This window comes from Choloepus didactylus, chromosome 9 (assembly GCF_015220235.1).
Source record: "Choloepus didactylus isolate mChoDid1 chromosome 9, mChoDid1.pri, whole genome shotgun sequence".
NCBI classification, from domain to species: Eukaryota; Metazoa; Chordata; class Mammalia; order Pilosa; family Megalonychidae; genus Choloepus; species Choloepus didactylus.
The window spans coordinates 121,128,488-121,151,606 of record NC_051315.1 but is presented as its reverse complement, the minus strand read 5'-3'; the positions used below and the strand labels follow the sequence as shown (position 1 = coordinate 121,151,606).

The 23,119-nt window shown below is 37.0% G+C and overlaps 1 protein-coding gene across 1 annotated transcript in view; it reads left to right on the top strand.

Moving 5' to 3' along the window:
* Nucleotides 1–23,119, top strand: part of LOC119544298 (SPHK1 interactor, AKAP domain containing) — a 208,567-nt gene that overhangs the window by 139,079 nt on the left and 46,369 nt on the right. The window contains exons 4-5 of the mRNA XM_037849670.1: nt 15,301–15,360; nt 16,486–16,620. Of these exons, the coding sequence (XP_037705598.1) occupies nt 15,301–15,360; nt 16,486–16,620 (195 nt within the window). The remainder of the gene's footprint in view (nt 1–15,300; nt 15,361–16,485; nt 16,621–23,119) is intronic.

Here is a 23,119-nt window from a genome sequence, read left to right as displayed (position 1 = left end):
GAAAAGATGATTAAATCAACTGTTTTAAAAATAACAACTTCTGTTAAGCAAATAAGCGATTTAAAGTAGGTGAAAAGACAAACCAGACCAGGAGAAGAGATATTTACAACATAAATAACTGACAAGGGATTGTTAATCATAATATTAAAAGTTTTCTATTTTTAAAATCCTCGATAGAAAAATAGAAAAGGCTTGAAAAGGTATTTCACAGAAAAGGAAATATATAGAGCTTATAAAAAAGAAGACGGTGTTCCCCAGCATCAGTTTCAGGGAAATATGAATTAAGATGACAACGAGATTCCATTTTACACCCATCACATATGCAAAATTTAAGGAGTCTGACAGTACCAGGTGATAATGAAGATCTGTGGGAACTCATGCATATTTGTGGGTAAACAGGCACTACCAGTTTAGAAAAAATAATAGTACCTCATGAAGTTGAACATTTGCATGCCTGATGATCTAGTTTATGACACCTAGGTACAACAGAAACTCAATAATATTCATAGTAATATTTATGATAGTTAAGAACAAAAACTGAAATGCCTTTCTATAGGAGAAAGGACAAATAAATTATATATAGTCACACTAAGATAAATCTGCAGCTATACCTCACAATATGAAAGAATTTTGGAAAATATTAAGAAGAAAAACAAGTTCTAGGAGACCACATATGGTATGATGATATACTATTTTTGTTGAGCACAAAATCAAGTAAAACCAAAGAATATGTTGTATGAGCCTATGTATATGATAAAACTATATTGTAAGAAGATGATAATAATGGAACGATACCCAAATTTAGCATGGAAGCTACCCATGGGAGAAGAAAACAGAGAGATAGGATAGGAAAGGAACATGTAAGTAGATGCAATTACATGTTCTAGTTCCTGGGTTTGGTGGTGGTTTATGGGTGTTCGTTTTATTATGCATTGTAACTAATTTATAACATATAGAGTTTTGTGTGTATTAAGTATATCATATTTTAAACAAGTATTAAATATATTGTAAAAAATAAAAGCAAAAATTTATTTAAAAAAAAAAGAAAATGGAGGGGACAAAATGATCAAAAACATAAGAAAATCTTTCTGAAAAGGTGAGTATTTTACTTAGAGCCAACAAAGAGACCAACACAAGTAGAGGAAAAAGATCCACACCAAGTCTTACATCATGAAATTTTAGAATACCAGAAATAAAGAGAGGATCGCTATAGCTTCCATTAAGAAAAATACTCCATACATACATGCAAATGCACACACACACACACACACACACACACACACACAGAATCAGAATAGCATAACACAACACCAATGCTGGAAGCTATAAGACATCAGAGCAATGTCTCCAAACTATTTTTCATCTTAGAATTCTATAACCATTCAACCTATCAATCAAAGATGGGAATTAGAATAAGACCTTTTCAAACGAGCAATACCTTAACTTGTCTCCCGTGCACTCTTTCTAGGGAAACTAATAGAATATGTGTTCCATCAAAACAAGATGTAAATCAAGAAGATATTATCTATAGAAAATAGAGGATACAAAATGGAAGAAAGTTTAGGGAGACCCAGGATGACAACTCTACATTAAGCCTGGAGAACAAACCATGTTAGAGTATGATAAAGGACTCCAGGTAAAAAGTTTCCAGGTTTAAAATAAAAACAAAAAAACAAAAGAATGCCTATTATTTTTGAAGATATGAAAAATGTTATTTTGTGTTTTGGTAAATCTATTGGAAATTTGGGAAAGATTTGTAATTGTGAAACAGAAAACTAAGAAAATTAAAAAGTAGGCATAGGGATTGTCTTTTGCTGTACAGAATCAACCACAGTATTTCAGTAGTATATCACAAATATAACATACACGCATCTACAGGTTTTTGAGGGGGGCAGCTAATATAGGCAGGGCTTGGCTGAGTCTGGGTGTTCTCCTTGTCTCTTGCTGCCCCTTCAACCAGTCAGCTTGTCTCAGAGCATATTCTTATCATGGTGATGTCTTAGGCACAAAGAGGGCAAGGCCACTGCCCAAAAGCATTTGAAGCCTTGGCTTGCATTATATCTGATATCACCCTATTGGCCGAAGCAATAGCCAAACTCAAAGTTAGGGAGCAGAGTAGATTCCTCCTATGAAGATGAGAAGGGATGACTATTGGTTGAACAATAATCTACCACATAAGGCAAGAATTAAAGCCAGTAAGAACAAGTTATTAGAAAAAAGAAATATCACAATGCACAATTGGTTCCTACTCAACAGTAATTACGTAATCACAGTAACACAAACACTAAATATTGATTTGCCCAAAGTTGTAACATGAAAGTACGAAGAAGAGAGAAGAAGGAAAAGCAGGGGTAGAAAGGATGGTATAAGAATGCAAGAGACCGTGTCTATTTATAATCAATGAATAGCAATATACAAAAAGTAAGAGAAGAAAGAGTGTGGGTGGGACACTCACACTTCAGGGGGAATGAGGCAGAGCCTGCTGTTTTTCATTAAAAGACTTCGATAAACTGGGTATGTGTACTGCTTTGATTTTTAAAAGTCAAAAAATTTTAAACAAGTATATGGAGAAGGAATAATAATAGCAAAATGTGAATATTTATCGGGCCCTTACCATGTGCTGGGCTTTATAAACTCTATGTCTTCTCACCCTCCCCCAAATCCTACGAGATACATAACATTTTTCCCCCATTTTACAAAGGATGAGGATATGAGGCTTTAAGAAGCTGCCTAACTTGCCAAATCTTACATAGTAGGGGCAGAGCTGGGCTTGGCGCTGGGCCCTCTGTCTCTGTCCAACGATGTCCTACACTGTCCTCACTCTCCTGGCCTGGGCTGGTATCCAGACTTCAGCAAGGAAGGAGTTCTGTGTGATAAAGGGAGAAAAATTTGGAGCTCTATCAAAAAGATGAGGAGATGAAATGTAGGGAAAAGAATGAGAAGCACAGGATGATGGTGAAGGATAAATGTGCTTCTGCTCCCCTCTCTCTCCCCTCCACAGAAAGGTGTTCAGATAATCTACTAATCTCTAAGGTTTGGTGGGTGCTCCAGTTTGCTAATGCTGCTGTTATGCAAAATACCAGAAATGAATCGACTTTTATAAAGGGGGTTTATTTGGTTACAAAGTTACAGTCTGAAGGCCATGAAAATGTCCAAATGAAGGCATCAACACAAGTATACCTTCACCAAAGGAAGGCCAGTGGTGTACAGAAAACCTCTGTTAGCTGGGAAGGCACGTGGCTGGCATTTGCTGACTGCAGGTTGTGTTCCAGCTCCTCTCTCAGCTCCTGTGCATTCTTCAAAGTGTCTCTCTTGGCTGAAGCACCTCCTTCTGTCTGTGAACACTTTTATAGGACTCCAGTGATCCAATGAAGACCCACCCTGAATGGGTGGAGCAACACCTCTGTGGAAATTATCCAGTAAAAGGTCTTGCCCACAGTTGATTGAGTCACATCTCCATGGAAACAGTCAAAGGATTCCAACCTAATCTAACACATCTGCCCCCACAAGTTTGCATCAAACGACATGGCATTTTGGGGGACATAATACATCCAAACTGACACAGTGGGAGTGATTTTTTTTCTTCTGTGCAAACCAAAAAATGACTGTATCACATCAGGGTTGATCCTGTAAAATCAAGCCAACCCTGCAGAGAACTCACAAGAGCCCTCCACAGTGAATTACACTGAACTGAAGAATTAAAGGTAATCTAATTAGATCTCAAAGGGCACAGAGACCCCTTGCTGAAAATTAGACAAGAATAAGATGCAAAAATTAGCCTCCCTGACTTCTTCAGAAAGAAAGCAAACACTCCCCACTACTTAAAAGAATAAGGCACAGAATCCTACCAAGACAACTAGAATCCTCACCTTTCTACTTCCCATCCAAGAGTAATTTGTTCAAAACCCATCCAGCCTTTCTAAATCTCTGTATCTCAGAGTCTGCTAATTTTCCCCTTGTCCAGATTTCAGTCATTTTAGCTTGTACCTCAGTTCGAGCACTCATTTGCTCTGACTTCATTTAGGATGGTCTGGTTTGTTGTTTCAGATAAACAAATAACTAGACTAGTTTAGTCTGCTGGACTTTGAGGATGGGAACCATGGATAGCTTGTTCATTGTGTGCTGGCAGTGAGCCCAACAGGCATAAAGGGGTGCCCTTTAAATATTGTTTAAATGACTATGTGGGTGAGTGAGTGAGTAAATGAATGAATGAATGAACAAAAGAACAAATAGACTGGCTGTGGGATTTGGCATATTGTAACTTGGGATTCAGTTTCTTCACAGATAAAAATGAGAGTTGTACTAGATGAATTTTAGTCACTTTCTGCTCTAAAATCCTGTGAATCTATACTGCAATAAAAATACTAAAAACACGTTTTTCTTACATAAACTCACCCTTACATTTTGGAAAGTTATCCCAGGTTTTGTTTTGTTTTCTTATTCATTTATTCTTAGTGAAATAAAAATTTATTTGGCAAAAGCCCTCTGAAGCTGAAGAATACTTTTTATGTTTTATATTCTGCTTTCCTTTCAAGTGAGAAAATGTTAGCTGGCAACAGACCTAAAATGATGATGAAATTTGGACATTACAAAGGAATGAACTTCACGGCTGAGTTGGCTTTGCCCAGAAGGAGAGAGGGTTCTTTTTGAGGTTTTTTCAAAGGCTACCAACAGTTCACAGTATCCTTCAACTGAAAGCTGGAATTTTACATCTCAGGCAGGAAAATATAGTGATATTAAAAAGAATTCTCTTTTTTTTCTCTCTTTACTGTAAATGCTGAGGCTAAATTAACAGATGCTTCAATAAATAAAGTCTGAAACGTTGAACTATAAAGCTTAAAACAAAAAATCCAGTTCTCTGCCAGCTAGCTGTCAATGATTTTTGGAGGGGCTAGAGAATATAAAGTGCTTGAAGAGCTTCTGAATCACTCATGTATTTTGAACATTTGACTTTCACAACCAGAGCTTAAGAGCAGAGATTTATTTGCTGGCAAATTTTCCGAAAACCCATTGCCTTGAATAAAGTTCAAAGCAGCAAATTGGATAAAGGTGACAGAAATCAAGGTATGCATAAGTTTTACCAACAGGGAGCAGAAACAACACTATTCAGAAAGTATTTTGAAACATGGAATCATAGTCAATGAAAATACATATGAAAGACTTGTTTTTACGCTTTTCACTATGACGTTTCCTCTCATTTTTTTTCTTTTCTCTCTAGTTTTTTATGTATTGATTTAACTATTTATTCATTTTGTGGAAACCACTGATTTGTGAATTCTGTTTTACAAAGGCTTGAATTCAGTGGTCCTTTATTTGAAAAGCATGTTCTTTCTCAACACCTCCCAGTTTGTTAGAACATTTTAAATTAATGAATTTCTAAAGACCCTGGGGATGCAATCTAGAGGGACAGTAATTCACATATACGTACTGAGCTAAAGACTTCATTTGTAGACCTAGAGCAGGCCTAATAGAATGCTTCCTAGAGACCCAATGAAATGGAACCAAGAACCACTCTCTGATGCCTGAAAAAGGAAAAGTGCCTTTCCCCCTTAGCTGCTAGGTTTGAAGACTAAATTCTCTAGATAATCTTGTCACTTCCTAACATAACGTCACCCATATGTGCCTCAGTATTTTTTGTTGAGTTTTTGTTTTTCACACATTTTACCTATACTAATAGGGTGGTAGCATCAACTAACTATTGAAAATGCACAGTGATTGCTCAAGTCTGCCTGAGGCATCCTGGAGAGGTGAAATTTGGAGTTATTTAGCAAGTTTCCTGCCAAAAAAATGAAAGATGCAAATAAAATTCCTCTTTCAGACTAATTATTTGCATTTAAAAATTAGGTTTGCTATCGTTTATTCCCAGTAATCCCTAAGTATTTGAATTGTCTTTCTTCTGCTCTAAAATAATTTAGGCATTCAGTCTCAAAACATGAGTTTCCACTGTTTTTTTTTTTTTTTCATTTTGTCTGTGCAAATGTTTATCACATTAAAAAGAGGGAAAAAAGGCAATCCACGTGAAAGTTCATTTCATTTTATTAGTTTAAAGATGAAAAGGTTAGACAGAATCTTTAATGGACGTTCAATTGAACAGTTGAAACATAAAATTCCACAAAATTTAAAACCACTTATTTATGTTCAGTGTATCGTGTCTACAGCATTTCCTTCTTCTGCTATAGTCAAAACTGTGGAAGATTTGTTAATTAACTGATTAACTTTTCAACATTGATGAAAAGTACGTTCTTAAGCCATGGGGAGCAGCCAGAAGCTGGAGGTCAAGGGAACCCAGAAGAGAAAGGAGAAGACGCTGCCATGCGCATAGCCATGTGACAGAAGAGCCAAGGAAACCCAGAGTTTGCCAGCCAGCCGGAAGATACCGACCCCAGGAAGAAGGAAGCCTTCTAGCCACTGACACTGGGTGATATTCAAAATATTGCACAACTAGAGAGATTTCTGGGGAAGATGGTGGAGTAGGGAGCTCCAGGACTCACTCTTCCAAAAGTAGCTAGGAGACAGACAAGAGCTGTCTGACAGAACTGTCCTGGGCTCCAGGGGCCAGGGGATCACTGTACAGCATCCCAGGAAGGGCAGGACCAAGAAGCTGAGAATCTGCAGTGAAGAACTGTGAGTAGTTCGCTCTGCAGCGGCTGCAGGCCCCCATCCCCCACTCTCGAGGAGGGCTGCCTCAGGACTGGTCCCTGCCTGGCTGCTACAGAAAGAGAGGGATGTGGAAGGACTATTCCCCAAGAACAGGGGTGGGGCACTGCCGAGCGATGACCACAGAAAAGATTAACCTGAATAAACTTGTTGATGATTGCTGTGACTCTCTGATGCCTGGCTTAATTACAGGAGGCAAAGGAGAGGTTTCAGGAAACAGTCTGATCAAAAAGAATCCTAAGGTTTGCTGCTGCAGAGAGGATCCCCTCCATCATTCTTGATGTCTGTAGTAACCCAACTACTCAATAATTGCCCAACGCCTCACTTTTCTTTGCCTGCAGTAACCCAAGGCCTGACTCCTATGGACAGAAATTTATTTCAACCCTTTATGTATTAGTAATGTAGATAACCCCTGTGAGAGAAAAAGTAAACAAGGTGGAGTCAAATCTATAGTGTTCTTTTTTTCCTTTCAACTTAACATGCAAATGAAGTGAAACTCCCAGAAAAGTCTTGTTCCAGAGTATTTTACTCACCCCTTCCCCCAATATCTTTGGGCATCCTGTTTTCTTAAGACAGTTGCTTTTAGTAGACAAGGGGGCAGAGGAATGATCTCATCACCCAGGAGATGGGAGATGACAAAATTACACTGAAAAGAAATCATCTTTTCTACAATTCCCAAATCTTCAATCACCCATGGAGATATTTAGAACTATTTTCTCAGAAGCAATCCAAATGTCCATAAACTGACAAATAAATGAACAAAATGCAATATATCTATACAATGGAATATTATTCAGCAATAAAAAAGAACAAACTTTTGAGACATATTAAAACATGAACTTTGAAAACATTATGTTAAATGACAGAAGCCAGTCATAAGATTCCACAGTGTATGATTCTGTTTCTATGAAATGTCCAGAATAGTCAAACCTACAGAGACATAAAGTAGATTAATGGTTGCCTAAGTCTTGGAGGGAAGAGGGAAATGGAGGAAAAAGGAGAGTGGCTGCTATTAGATATGTATCTTTTGGAGATGATGATACTGTTCTAAAACCTACTGTGGTGATGGCTGCATAATGCTATGAACATATTAAAAACCATTTCCTTGTACACTTTAAATGAATGAGTTATAAGTTATGTGAATTATATCCCAATAAAGCTGTTATCATAAATGTAATTAAGTGTTCAATAAATAAATAATTGATAATAAACAAATAAATAATCCCCAGGCCCCAACCCAAGAGATTTTGATTGAATATGTCTGGTGTAGAGCTCTGGAATATGCAAATTTTAAAACTCTGCCCCAAAGATTCTGATGCACCATCCAGAGAGTTTAAGTGCCTGTGGTCATAAAGTCATTTAGAAGCAGAACTAAAGCTTAAACTTCAGATCTCCAGTACAGCTCGTTCAGAGGCAAGCCTTTACGTAATGGTAGGCCCTACTGTTTTTTTCCTTTTCTGGTTCTCTCTTTCTCAGCTCTCCTCTCTCCTGCAGTGGGCCCTTTAATTTCCACTTTGGTTTTCCTCTCTCCCCTTCCTGGAAGTCAGTGGTCCTTTCACTTACTGTTTGGCCTGAGACTCTCAACCAGTAGAAGATGATTACTCAGCTTCTAGGACAAAAGACAAACCGTTAGACTACAGTCCCCTCTGTCACAACAGCCTGGGAACAAAGAGCAGAGCCAGTGGCTGCACCTTTCCTTTGGTGGCCAGCACGCTCAGCCCCACCACTACCACCTGCATTGGTTCAGCAAATTGGTTGTACAATTACTCTCTACCAAGCTTACACCCTCCTTGATGATCCTAAGATTTCAGGGAATGCAGAACTGTCTTCTCATGAGAAAATGCTAGGAGAATGCTAATTTAACCTTCCTGAAGCCCCTCAGAGCAACAGTTTTGGTCCCTGGAACCACCATTAATGTCTAGAAAGTCTGCCTTAAATTTAGTCATCATGTCTTCATATGACAGCTTAGTGCTACCAAATAGTGGGATTCAGTAAATAACTGCTGAAGGATAGAAAGCACGGAATAGCTACACTGAGTCCTACCAGGGAACTTCCAGTGGGCAATGAGCCACAAATAGGCTATTCCTGAGAATAATTCCATTATCATTTTATTTGTATGAACCTGAAGCACATTTTTCCAAGCAAGTAAAGTGTAGAAACACATTGGTCTACTGATTCCCTCGTTTGCATTGGGTCCAAATACTCAGAGCCTATTCTTGAGAAGGAAACACCTTCCTATAATAGACCTTTAAAATGGAAATTTTAAGTTAAGTATAATGTTATCAATCTGGTATATGTATAGCAGACATTGTATGTAAGTCTATCATCTAGTTTCAAAAGAAATATCTTTTAAAACAAGAAAAATCTTTAAAGATGCTTGTGAGGAAATAATTATCTTAAGAGTAACATACTTATTTTTGTAATTTATATTTTTCAAGCTAGCAATAAAACTGGCTTAAAGTATGATTAAAGTTCTCTCATTATTTAGGGAATTGCTATACATTTTATTGTTATTCTTGTCACAAATTGCTTGAATAGCTATCCCTAAAATAGCATTTCAGTGATTTTTTAAAAAAAATATTGACAATGAAAAAGCAGAGAAGCTTGACAGTATCAAGTGCAAATAAAATTTTATATTTCATTTTATATGATTGCTGCAATCATTTCAAAGCAGTAATAAGTGGTTACAAATGCAGTATCATCCCAAGCAGTTAGGCATGTTCCAGAATGTCAAACAGAGCAGTGACATAACAACATTGATGTAAAAATTGCCATGTAGTTAGCATTCACCAAAAGTATTAATCAGGAAAAATGCCGTATTCTTTAAAAGATAATTGGTCCAGGGTCCTGAATCTAGCAGAAGTCTTTTGGTTAGAGAAAGGAAGGATCAAACTTTTTTTTCTTTGGAAGCTTTGTGGATCAGCATTTTGAGATCCATCAAATCAAGGGATCCTGTCATATCCCAAATAGCCAGATGCCTACATTGTTAGAAGCTGCTGAAAAAGCAATTGGTTTTCTTCCAAGACAAAGCATAAATATGTCTTTGGTCAAATTCAGCGTTCAAATGCTACGTTTTAAAGACTATTTGACATGATGCTTTCCGTCAACATTTTCTAAGCCAGCTCTCCAATAGAATGATGTCCTTATTTGGTTTTAGCTAACTTGAGGAGAAATGAAAAGATGCCAAGCAGAGGAAGTCAGAGATCCTGTATTCTTGGTGAAATTTAAAACCCTGCTGTCATATAGCCTCTCGCACAGTCATATGCCCTTAGTGGCTGCAAAATGCATGGCATTTCTAGACTAGTTGCATTTGACCGTGTGAACAGTCCAAAAAGTTGACTGAAATTAATATGTAAATAAATAAAACTGTCTGCATGCAATATGGGTTTAATGATCACCAGTTCTTTTTCTATATTTTCAATTCAAAAGGTCAAGCCTTTTTTTTTTTTTTTGTAACTAATCTGACATAATAGCACTGTTTTTATCTGGATTAATTTATATTAAATTAAAACAATTTAATAAATACAGTTAACTCAAAAAAACTGCTATGAATTACAAGCCATTTAACAAGTATTTTATTGTCTCTTGTTTTGCTATATTTTAATGTCAGCCTTTTTCTCACACTAGCTTTTAACAAAAATTTATATCACCAGCTAATAAAATTTTATAGTGAAATTTTATTTCTGAATATGCATAATGGTGCTCCATTTATGGAAAAGGGATTCTAACCAAAAAAATAACTGAGATTACTTGACTAAATAATCTATAATACTAAAGAGAGAAAATAGCATATTGCCTATGGATATTCAAATTTTTACAACATAAATAACTTCAAGAATTGCATAAATGTCCAGATCATAAAGGGGCATCATTTTCTTTGCAATGCTTATTCCTACAACATTTTATTTTAAAACCATGATAATGACAGAAGAGTGGCATTTGAGTATAAAAACAATACAGTAAAAACAATTAGCATTGTTAAATAGGCAAAAAAAGAAGTGTTTGTATTCTCTCTGTGATGTCATGTTTCCATCTGCATTGGCTAAGTATGTCTGCAGATGGTCCAAATGAAAACGTGCAGACAGAAACGAAATGCATTTTATGTAAAGAGAAAGGAGCTTCCATTCCAAGAAAACATTAACACCCTTTATGTCTCCTTGTTACCAATTATGGTTCTCAACATTTTGCCCTTTTTCTATTTTGGTGAAAATCCTTATTCATAGGACCAAAAAGGCAATTTAAGTACTTTTAAAAGTAACCAATAACTGGAGTAATATAAGCTCAATTAATTATCTTATAACTTCTCTCTATATATCATTATATCCTTATTAAAAGAAAAGTTTGTGTATTGACTGCATTAGAATTCATTATATAATTAAGGGAAATAATTAATGCAAGTGTCCCCCTATTGGACAAACATGGCCTGTCCTTTTGAATTAACTATCTTTTGACAGATAAAGAAAAATAGGCTAGGTTCAAAGAAAAAAAGGTAACTAAGTAAACACACATACCTAAAAAAAAATTCTTCCCTAGGTCATTTGGCATATTTGAATCTGCACAGTCAGGCATTCTACACACAACTCAATAGCGTCACTTCACCCTCATGTGAAGAGTCAGCGTGGAGCAGTTAAGCTTTATTCCCAATTGGCTGGAGTCTTGGACATAAAGCCTCGGACTCTGCAGCCACAGTATTCTCCCCAGGCCCAGAAGGACCATTTTCAATACACAGCCTATGGAACCATGAGATACCTACCCTCCAATCCCCCAGCGTCTCTATCTCAGCTTCCCATTAACAAAAGGTTCCTTAAATAACATGGAGAGCAGATTCACAGATAGGAAAGAAAATAACCTCAAATGATTACTTCCTCTTTCATTAGCCCTTTAAAAAATTTGCTGATTTATGTCCAGTCTTCATTGTATGGGAGAAAAGCATTTTGCCAACCAACTTGGATCTCATCTCTGCGAGTTCCTGTAGGGAGCACTTCTCATCTTGGATTTCAACGGCTCTGTCTTCTCTTCCTCTTTACCTTGAGCTTATTACAGAGCTACTTACCAGGTCATTGCTCAACAAGAAAGGGAAATACCACCCATCCATCTTTTGTGCCATTTTCCCTCTTCTGCTTTTATGTGTCCCACCTGCCTTTCAAGTTTTCCTCAAATCCCAACCTTTCTGGCATACTATTTAAGATTGACTCAATTCTCCTCCAAACTTCCTTCTCCAGCACACTTGGTCTTGTACTTCTATGCATTATAATGCTCTTCATCATTTTCGGAATATGTCCTGCCTCCAAACAGATCATAGCTCCCTAAGAACAAGAAGAATGCCTTACATCATTTGTCTTCTCAGCACCTAGCACCAACATCATGCACCTAGGGGATGTAAATCATCTAGCCCTCTCATCAAACTACACAAACCTCTTAACCTATATCTACCATCTCCCAGAATTCTAGACAGAAGCTTTTCTTATATTCTCCACCTAGAGTTTAGCATTCGTGGATGCCTAATGCTCATTTATTCAGTCCAGGGTCATAGAAGGTGAAAATTTGCTGGGAGTAATCCCATCACATGGATCATTTCACCAACAAGTGGATTTACTGTAAAACCACCAAAGCTTAAGATTCAGGGTTTCTCATGTTCACAGGCCCTGCATCCAGGGCCCTGGGAAGAGCTCTAGGAATGTGTTCACATGATAAGTTTTCGTAAAATTTTCAGAAATATTTTAACTTCAATTTTCTCTTTCTATTCATACTTCCTACTGCGTATTTCCCCTGGTGTTGACAGTTATTGGAGGGACCATATTGTTGGGACCCAGCTAAAGGGGACATTGAGTGGGGATGAATTTGCATGAGATCTATTGATTTGGCTTAAGGTCATTTTCTGTATAGTTAAGTGATTGCTAGTCATCCACCATAGGAATGGCTTCCAGGAATAACCCCACCATCCAGACTAGCAACTCAACCAGATATCGTGACATGAGGGTGTCAGGACAGAGATCATATGACAACATGAACATGTGCTACCCACTCCCAATACCATAAATATGTCAGTCATGTATAGGAAACAAAACAAGTTCCAGAAACTTATCTGTGGGAAATTCTTCCAGCCATCAGATGTGTAAAATTGTAAATATAAGATTGGGTTCTCACTGATACAAGTCAACATAAAAGTTCTCTCCTGGCAGAAATTTGTTAATGTGACACTGAAAATTATAAAGGTACCACCATTATTTTTTTCTTTTTTTTTTGCTAGGACTCACACAAAAGAGAATTTATGCAAATTTTTTTGTTTATAGAGCACAAACCTGTAATAGTACTATGCATAGTGTATATGCTTTAACAACTCATATGTGAAAGAAACTATATGGTAGTTGCCAACTATATTTGATAACAACCCCAAAAATGTGTAAGACATTATCAATAAAAAATTGTGATGCTGAAAAAATTTCAATTAACTGTTAGAGGAAAGACTGAATTATCTTTCTATTCTCTCTATGGAAAATAAGATTATAAAACTTTTGTTCTATGAAGAGGCAATCAGAGAGTACACAACCAAAAGTGTAGGAAGAAATATTATGGAGGTATCTTGGACAGTTGATTAGTTAAAATATTATTTTTCTGGATGTTGTCATTTTGTGGTTTTGTCAGCCTTTTTAAATTTAAAATTTGTTGTGATTTTTTTTCTCCTTCCAAATAAATAAATATTCACATTCACATCTAATGTAGAATTTATCTTATCACACTTTTTCTTAAGGAGGTAAATTGCATATGTACCAGGCCTTACAAAACCTGGATCATCCCTTCTCACCAAGGCCTAGAACGTTATGCACGCACGGTGTGAACAAGGATGGTTGGGGCCTTTTCTTGTTCCTGTCTTAGCCCAACAAACAGGCGTGGAGGGTTTCCTCCAAGTGCAGGCAGAGTTTCACATCACAGTCCATAGGTTGAAAGCAAAGCTCATTTTCAGAGCACTAAAGACAATATTGGAAAGCAGGTGACCTTTATCATAATGCCTCTCTTTGGTCTGTCTGCTTTGCTCTCTCCCACTGTGAGAGGGAGTAATAAGAGCCTCGTGAGGCCCATGGGCAAGGTAATGTACTTTTCTTTAAGGTGAATGGAAAATCATCTAATCAATTCAATAATGGCAGTCGCAGCTGCCTGTTATTAAAAGTCCCTGAGTACTAATGGATATCGAACCAGTTTTCCAAGGACGAAGTTTTGATTATCACCTGAATATTCTAAAACTGCTCTAGCTCATGAACCAGTCTGAGCTCCACCTGGTTTTCATTTGTGCTGTCTGCAAAGGGACGGATGCCCAGTTCTTTCCTATTTACCCATCTCACTAACTCAGAAGAGACTGTGGGTGGTGTTCCAGGTCCTGCCCCCAATGCCCATCAAGTTATTCTTCACAAGCGGATACTGCATTGTAGGAATGTACTGCAGGGATTTTTGCAACCAAATATCAGATTTTGAGCCCATGAAACTTGAGGAAATCTCCCTCTGGTAGTGAAACAATGATCTTTATATTTCAGATATGTAAAATTGTTCTACTTTTTAAGGCCATTTTCAAAGTCTTTCAATTATCTTTTTTTAACTTCAAAAAGAAAAAGGATGCACTTTTGGAAACTGTGACAAAAACGACTAAATGCAATCAGAATACTCCATATACTTGCAGGTGTCTACATAAATTCAAACATCTGAGAGAATATCCAGATAATTTATGTTCTCAGGTTTGTATGATAAAATAAACTTGATGGGAATAAAAACCTGTGATTGAATTTTTATCAAAATATTGGAAGATCTCATTCACACGATTTCATTTGACACAAACCTTCCAAGACCTTATTTCTAACACTCCACTTTCTCCAGGCCTGTTTCTCCAACTCACTAGGGATACCCTCCCCATTTCCTACCCACCCAAACTCTATTTATCTTTCAAGAACATACTTCAACTCTTTGGAACTTTTCCTTAAGTTCCCTTCCCCCCATCTGAATGCCCATAGCAATTTTTCTAACTACGTGATGGGATTAAAATTATGACAGTTCCTTTATTATTGTATTGAATTATTAGTTAATATTGTAGCTATTGTTTTTTATACTTTCATTTATTCAAACTTGTATTTAAGATGGCTAACAAAGAGGCAAACTACACAACAAGATTAAATAGATTAAAATTAACAATAAAAAACTGAGGCAAAGAGAAATCCACTTATCATACATTGTATTACGAGTGAGTAGAGAAAAGCAGCAGTAAATAGAGACGGGGAGAAATGAGAGAAAGTAATCACTGCACTTATAAACACTTCAGAATATTACAAGTCCAAAGCTATTTATGAGATTTAATGACCCCTTATAAACTTGAAGATTTTGCTGTGACTGTTACATTGGCTGTAATACAAATAGACGGTTTTTATTTTGCTGGGCCACATAAAGAAGAGCGTTCCTGGAATCAGTGTGTAGAAAGCATGAGTCTGGTGTCAGAGATTCAGATAGGAGCCCAAAGGTAAAATGACTGTGTCTACGCCAGAAAAAAATATATAAAATGTGCAGAACTCTCAAATCATTTTCACCTAATTGATTCCTGCTGTCTTCTAAAAGGAGTGTAAGGATTTTCACTCAATTGACTGCTTTTGCCCTCTTTCCCAGGTCTGCTTTGTGAACCTGGATGTGAACAGGGATGAGTGCAGCACAGAGCATATGCAACAGGTAATCCATGGAACTTGAGCTCGTTACAGGGCTCACTGAGCAGAGAAAAGCATCCAACATGACTCACATCCATAATTGACGCTCATTTTGTAGGAGGACTGTTTATTAAATGGTTTCATCACAGGCAATTTCCCTGACCCTTTTCCTGCCACCTCCTACTCAGTTTGCACTTCTTTTGTTTGTTAAAATTTGCCTTCCTGGTTTCCCACACAGTTTATCTGTTATAGACTTCTATTGAGTACTAGAGGGATTTTCAAAAGAAATTGTTCATTTGATTTCATTTGATGGAATTATGGTGCAACGTTCATCAAAGAAAACAGAAGGGACCATAGCAAGTAGGCATCTTCGGAACTGAATGTTTGAAGACTTCATGTGAGTGATATGAGACAGACTTCTGCTAGGCTTGAAAGTAGACATTTGTCACTGACTTAGCTACATATACTTAGTCAATATACTAATTTTTTCAGGCTGCTCATGTGTAAAATGAAGGCAGTGACGATATCTAATCATATAGGATTGTTTGAGGATTAAGTGGAGTAAGATGTACCATATGTAGTCTTTAGCATGGTGCTTAGCACATAGTAAGGCCAAAAATCAATGTCAGCCATTATTTTATTTTATTATCAGCAATTCTCCTAGTAGTGGACTTAAGAGGAAAAAAATTTCCCAAACTAGTATTTATACCTATGGCATGACAGTAATTTTTGAATTGTTTATAATTGCTTAGTTGTTTATTTTGGAAAATTTATAACTGAACAGTTTTTAAAGCTTTATGTTTAAGAGATTTTCTATTCCCATCTAAACCTTGTGTTTCAACCCTATACAATATTTTCTATCAATAGTATTAGTAGATTAAATAATCTATAGTGTGAATATTTATGTGAGGAAACTGTTTCAAGTAAAAATACACTGTGTAATAAGGAAATAACAGAAATTGTGGAACTGTAACCCATGACATTCTTTGAAATTTGCTCTCTAACTACTTGCTAAATCATACTTTGAAAGTTATCACTGTTATGTATATATGTTAATTTTCACAATAAAAATGTATAATATGAATATCAGTATAAATATTTTAAATATGTATAGAAATCATCTGAAATAATGAAGATTCTTGCCCTACAGAAATTGGTCAACGTTTCACCAGATCTTCCAAAACTCATCAGCTCCATGAATGTCCAACAGCCAAAAGAAAATGAAATTGTCCTCCTAAGTGGGCTAACATCTGGAAATCTCCAAGCAGATTTTGAAGTTTCACAGGTAAGCATATAAGCTCTTGATAAGCCATTCACTACTGGTAAGTTATCTGTGAACAGCTCTCAGCACCAATCAGTATGAACCCAAAACAGATGTTACATATAAGCACCATAGCATAAGAATCAATGACTTCTTTCTAGTCAAAAATAGTCTTCATTACCACTCAGAGTTTGACAGAGCTTTCCTTTCATCAATTAAGAGCATCTCTTACATGAACTAAAATGGATGCACTAGGCATTGTCTGGTTAGCTTGGTTTTTTCGTAAATCTACTGGATAATCAAAACCAGAATTCTCTTCCATTTCAGGAACAATACCAAAGTTCCAATTCATACCATGTGGTCCCAAGATCCCACAATTTCATCTTTATGGATGATTCTTTATTCCTTAGGAGATACCAAACCAGCTCACCTAATAAATATAGCAGGCCCAGGGATGGAAAGGGAATTTCCTGGGCCCAAAAGAATAAAATTCCTAGAAAAAAATGATACTACTAAAAATAAAGCAGGACCTAAAATGCTAGTATTAACATTTAATGTACTGATGTTCATTGCTATTAGGTAAATAATCACAATGCTATTTATTTGAATAAAAGTATAGGTTTAATGCCTTATCAGTTTCCAAGAAAATATATAAAAGACTTGTAAAGTTTCACTGTATAAAATATTTGTGATTTTCACAAATAAGATGTACCGAAAGTGCTATATAACACAGCTTCAGATTCCAAGGCTGAACATTTGTTTTGCTACAAATTTTTCTCCCTTGGATTTCAGTTTTGCTGGCAAGAATCTTATTTTATTCTTCAACTGTTTCCAAAATCTCAAGTATCTCAGGAAGCCGTCTCCTATTTTTTGCTGTACATGAGATTCTTCATAAAGATCTACACATGGCCCATTACGATTTGCTAATCAAGACTTACAAGAAAATTCTTTCTGGTCATTCTAATAGCATATAACCTGATTGAAAAGTTTTGAAAAGAGGACAGAGAAATGGCTCTTAGCACCTTCTCCTTACATTAAACAAATCGTGATGGCCAGAAACTACATTCAAACCTGGGCTTCAGGAGTATTTCTGCATCACTTGTATTTCCTGATGCTACTCCCTGGCATTGAGCTCCTGCCTTACCTGTAAAAAGGGTTTTGCTTCATCTAGGGCAGGGCACAACCATGTAACAAATGAAACTCCCAGTGCAGCAGCCCAAGTAGGAAACTAACACTCCTGGGAATCAAGACCTTTGCCCCTTTCCTACTACATCAAGGCAGAGGACAAGTTTCATTCCCTCCCTGAGCTCATATCTGCACACTGGGGGTCAGTTTTTACTAATAAAGCAAGAACGTCACTGTTTATAAGAACTGGAACCTTGCTAGCCAGAAAAGCCGCACAACAGAGTAGAGGCCATTTTGGATGTGAAGTGACCAGACAATGGATCTTGCTGATCCCCAGTTTGCCGCTCTATGGTATTGGAATAATAACGGTTTCTACTTTATAAAACTACCATGGGAATGAAATGAAATCAATGAAAAGCACTTTGTTAAGAAGAACTTTAGTTTTGTTATAAAAAGGTGGGAGAATACTTTAGGAAACCCAACATTTGCCAAAAATACAATTGAAACTGTATTCCACCCCCCCACCCCCACCCCCCCCAAAAAGTCTTGTTCCAGAGAAAATGTTTTATTTCCAAACTTTAAGATTCATGATGGTTTTTAAAACAATACAATAAATCAACTAATAAATGAGGAGGTTTCATTTCTAGGCAATTGGATATCCCTTACTTGGCAGCTTGTAATAAGGCTTGTTTACTATACAAATTTTACATGAATCCTGAGTAATTGGTGATTTATCAACAAATTATACATTATGCCATTTACACTTACTTATCCTTTGAAATACTGCATTCTCCTTTTATTTTTGGCATCAACAAAATTTTTAAGTACCTCTACTTTATAAAACACTTTTCCTAGCTTTTGGCAGTATGTTATTATTGGGAATCCCAGCTTTCTCCCAGTATCTCTGTGAAAACTGACATTGACATTAATTGTACCTGACCTTAAGTTGAACTTGCTAGACTCTAATGAGTCCCAGTTAGGAGGCTTAACAAACATGACAGGAAATTGGCTTAAATACAAAGGGACTGTTTTAGCTTATATACTGAAAAAAAAAATCATTGGGTAAAATAGATATAGGTAATGTCATAAGAACAGGGATTTTTCTCTTGTAGCCCCTCTCTTGCCTTGCCTGTTGGTGACATGTTCTGACAAACTTTTACAACAAGGAGGCACTGGCCCTTTGAGTTCAAGTCAAGCAGGAAAGAGTGGAATTCTCTTCCAGGTGGCTCCCAGCAAAGTTTTCTTTGTGTCCTATTGGCTCTCATGTATCACATGCCCATTTCTAAAACCAATCACTACAGCCTGAGGAATGCTGTGTTCAGGTTGGCCAAGTCTGAGTCACATGATAACCTCCAGAGTTGAAGATGGAATTAACTCCATGTGAAGCACTTAAACTGTGAATGGGGCAGAAAATGGTGTCCCACAGATAAATGAAGATATGAGATCCAAAAGGGCTAATGGATGCTGGATCACAAAAGCAACACAGATGTTCACTGGAGTCAGGGAGAGTCAAATTGCAAAGGACTCAATAGAGATTGCCTGTGAAAAACATGTTTGAATTTTCCATAAACTGCAACATTTTTAATCTTTATCCCAAGATTCCTCATCACTTCCTCTGTGTCACTTCACCCTTCTACAATCCCGTGAAGCCTTAAATCATTTTGTAGGTACCACAGTCCTTATAGTTTGATAGTTCAGCAAAGTTGGTGACACTTCAATGCGAATCCCATCCCATCCTACATCACCATGGTGAATACCTACTTGTGTAGGGTTATTCTCATTTTGGCTACTTTCCCCCACTAAAGGTTGGTTACCTATTAATCCATGAGTAAAGATGGAGATGTTGGGAACTGGATTAACTGGAGAGATCCTATTTAGCCCAAAAGATATGACTAAAGTTCTCTTAGGCCCTTTGAGAAAGGGGGGAAAAAGTCACTTTGGAGGACTTATGGGAAGATGGCAGAGTAGGGAGCTCCAGGAATCAGTCCTTCCACCAAAACAGCTGTTGAACAGGCAGGAACTGACTGAGACAACTGTTCTGGGATTCTGGAGGCCAGAATAACACTGTATAGCAACCAGAGAAGAGAGAGAGGAAGAGGCTGATAAACTAAGTGGAGAACAATGAGTTGCTCTCTCCACACAGTGGCTGCCAGCACCCACCCCCCACTCCCATGGCAGGCCACCTTGGGATCCAGTCCCTGGCTAGCTCACTAGAGACAGAAAGGGATATGAAAATCCTCTTCCCCATGAAGAGGAGCAGGCACAGCTGATCACTGATCAAGGATTTTGATTTGCTAAGGTGGATTACCGGGCCTGGCTCTGAACTACCGTTTCAAGCCACCCTGGACAAAGGCGGTGTTAGCCATTGTTTCAACCATGCCCCTAACAAGTACAGAGACGGTGGAGATTTTATGATGCAGTACTTCCCTCGGGGCTGCAGGGAACAGTTAGCTGAAGGGCTGCATTTGCTGGTCGGGCCAGGAAAGCACAGCTTTGGGAAGCCATCAGAGCCTTTTGATGTCATCCTTGATCCCTCCCCCAGGGTACTTTGGAACTAGTCTGCACCGCTTTCATGGATCCATGGCCCTGTTTTAGTTAGTAAATATTGACTTGGGAAAGTCCTCTCTGGGTGACCCTCTGCAAAGAATTTGCCCTCCAGGCAAAAGCAGCTAGAGGCAACAAAAGTAGTGTAAAAAACTATAGAGGCAAAACAAAAGCAAACAGAACAGATCAACTCTCAGAGAAGGAACAGCAGAAACAAAGCTTTACCCTGGACATGAAACAATGGCACAAAAAGTACAGTCTTAAAAATCATGCCACATATCCAGGGCAAGACACAGATAAAGAGGAGCTGAAAAAATCTAATCATTTATACATGGTCTAGTCTAAAAGTCTAGAATAAATTGAAGCAAGCAGCAAAGAAGAGCCTTAACACAAAGCCAATCTCTTTGCCTAAAACTCTAGGCAAGAGAGAGAAACTAACTTTCAGAGGAAACTCATTAAAACAATCAGATGCTTAGACATGAGCATAAAATTACAAACCATACTAAGAAACACAAAGATATGGCCTAGTCAAGGGAACAAATTAAAATTTCAGAGCAGAAACAGAATTTGGAGAACCTAATCAAAGATTTTTGAACAAATCTCCTTAATCAATTCAAGGAGATGAGGGAAAATATGGCTAAAGAGATAAAGAATAATAAGACAATCTGTGAGCATAAATAAGAATTTGAAACTATAAAAATAAACATAGCAGAAATTATGGGGATGAAAGGCACAATAGAAGAGATTAAAATACACTAGAGGCATAAAAAGGCAAAATTGAATAAGCAGAAGAGAGAAACAGTGAACTAGAAGACAGGACAATTGAAATCTTACAGACAGAAGAACATATAGAGAAAAGAGTGGGAAAAAATGAGCACGTATCAGGGATTTGAATGATAGCACAAGGTACATAAGCATGTATGTAATGGGTGTCCCAGAAGAGAAGAAGGGAAGGGAAAAGGGACAGAAAGTATATTTGAGGAAATAATGGCCAAATATTTCCCAACTCTTCATAAATATACATGTTCAAGAAGTGCAATGTACTCCAGACAGAATGAATCCTAATAGACCTACCCCTAAGACATACTAATCAGAATGTCAAATGCCAAAAATAGAGAATTCTGAAAGCGGTAAGAGTAAATCAATTCATCATATAAAAGAGCTCTACAATAAGGCTAAATCCTGATTTCTCATCAGAAACCATGGAGGTGAGAAAGCAGTGGTATGATATATTTAAGGCACTGAAAGAGAAAAACTGCCAGCCAGTAATTCTTTATCCAGCAAAACCATCCTTCAAAAATGAAGGAGCATCAGATATGGCCTGTCTCTCTAGGCCAATTCCGCAAATAAATTCACTAACCTCTCCTATACGTGGGACATGACTCCCAGGGGTGTAAGGCTCCCTGGCAATGTGGGACATGACTCCCAGGGATAAGCCTGTCCCTGGCATTGTGGGATTGAGAAAGCCTTCTTGAATCAAAAGGGGGAAGAGATATGAAACAAAAAGTTTCAGTGGCTAACAGATTTAAAATAGAGTCAAGAGGTCATTCTGGAGGTTATTCTTAGGCAGTATATATATATATATATATTTCTTTTTAGTTTCTAGTGTATTAGAATAGCTAGAAGGAAATATGTGAAACTGTTGAACTGTAATCCAGTAGCATTGATCCTTGAGGATGATTGTATAACTATATAGCTTTTATTATGTGACCATGTAATTGTGAAAACCTTGTGACTGATACTCCCTTTATTCAGTGTATAGGCAGATGAGTAATAAAATAAAGAAAAAAAATAATAGGGCAGCTAAGGGGTATGTTTGGGGTGTTCTTTTTTATATTTTTTTTCTTGGAGTAATGAAAATTCTAAAATTGTTGTGATGACTGTATAACTATATGATGATATTGTGAGCCATTGATTGTGTACTTTGGATGGATTGTATGGTGAATGAATTTATCTCAATAAAATTACATTTAAAAATGGAGTGTTTAAAATATTCACAGATAAAGAGAAACCAAGAGAGTTTGTCAACAAGAGGTCTGTCCTATAAGAAATACTATCAGGTTTTCTTCAGGCTGAAAGGAAAAGACAGGAGAGAGAGGCTTGCAGTAGAAGGTAGAAATGAAGATTATCAGTAGAGTAATCAAAAGGATAAAAAGAGACAAAAAAAAAAAAGATGTGACATATAAAAATGAAAGGATAAAATTGCTGAAGGAAGTGCTATCTTTACAGTAATAAAATTGAATGTTAATGGATTAAATTTCCCAACCAAAGACATAGATTGGCAGATGGATAAAAAAACATAATCTATCTATATGCTATTTATAAGCATATAAACTTTCAAGTTATTTGTGTCACCTTAACACAGAGACACAAGAAAGTGAAAGGCTGAAGAAAGATGTTCCATGCAAATAGTAACCCAAAAAGAGCTGGAGTAGCTATACTAATAACAAACTTCAAGTCAAAAGCTTTTATAAGAAACAAAGAAGGAAACTATATATTGATAAAAGGCGCAATCCACCAAAAAGAAATAACAATCATTAAGTATTTATGCACCTAACCATGGTGCCCCAAAATACATGAGGCAAACACTGGCAAAAATGAAGGGGAAATAGATGTTTCTACAATAGTAATTGGAGATTTCAATACACCACTCTCATCAATAGGTAGAACATCTAGACAGAGGATGAATAAGGAAACAGAGAACTTGAATAATATGATAAATGAACTAGACTTTATAGGCATATACAGAACATGGCACCCCAGAACAGCAGGATATGCATTATTCTCAAGTGCTTATGGATCATTTTCCAGGATAGACCACAAAACATGTTGGGTCACAAAACAAGTCTCAATA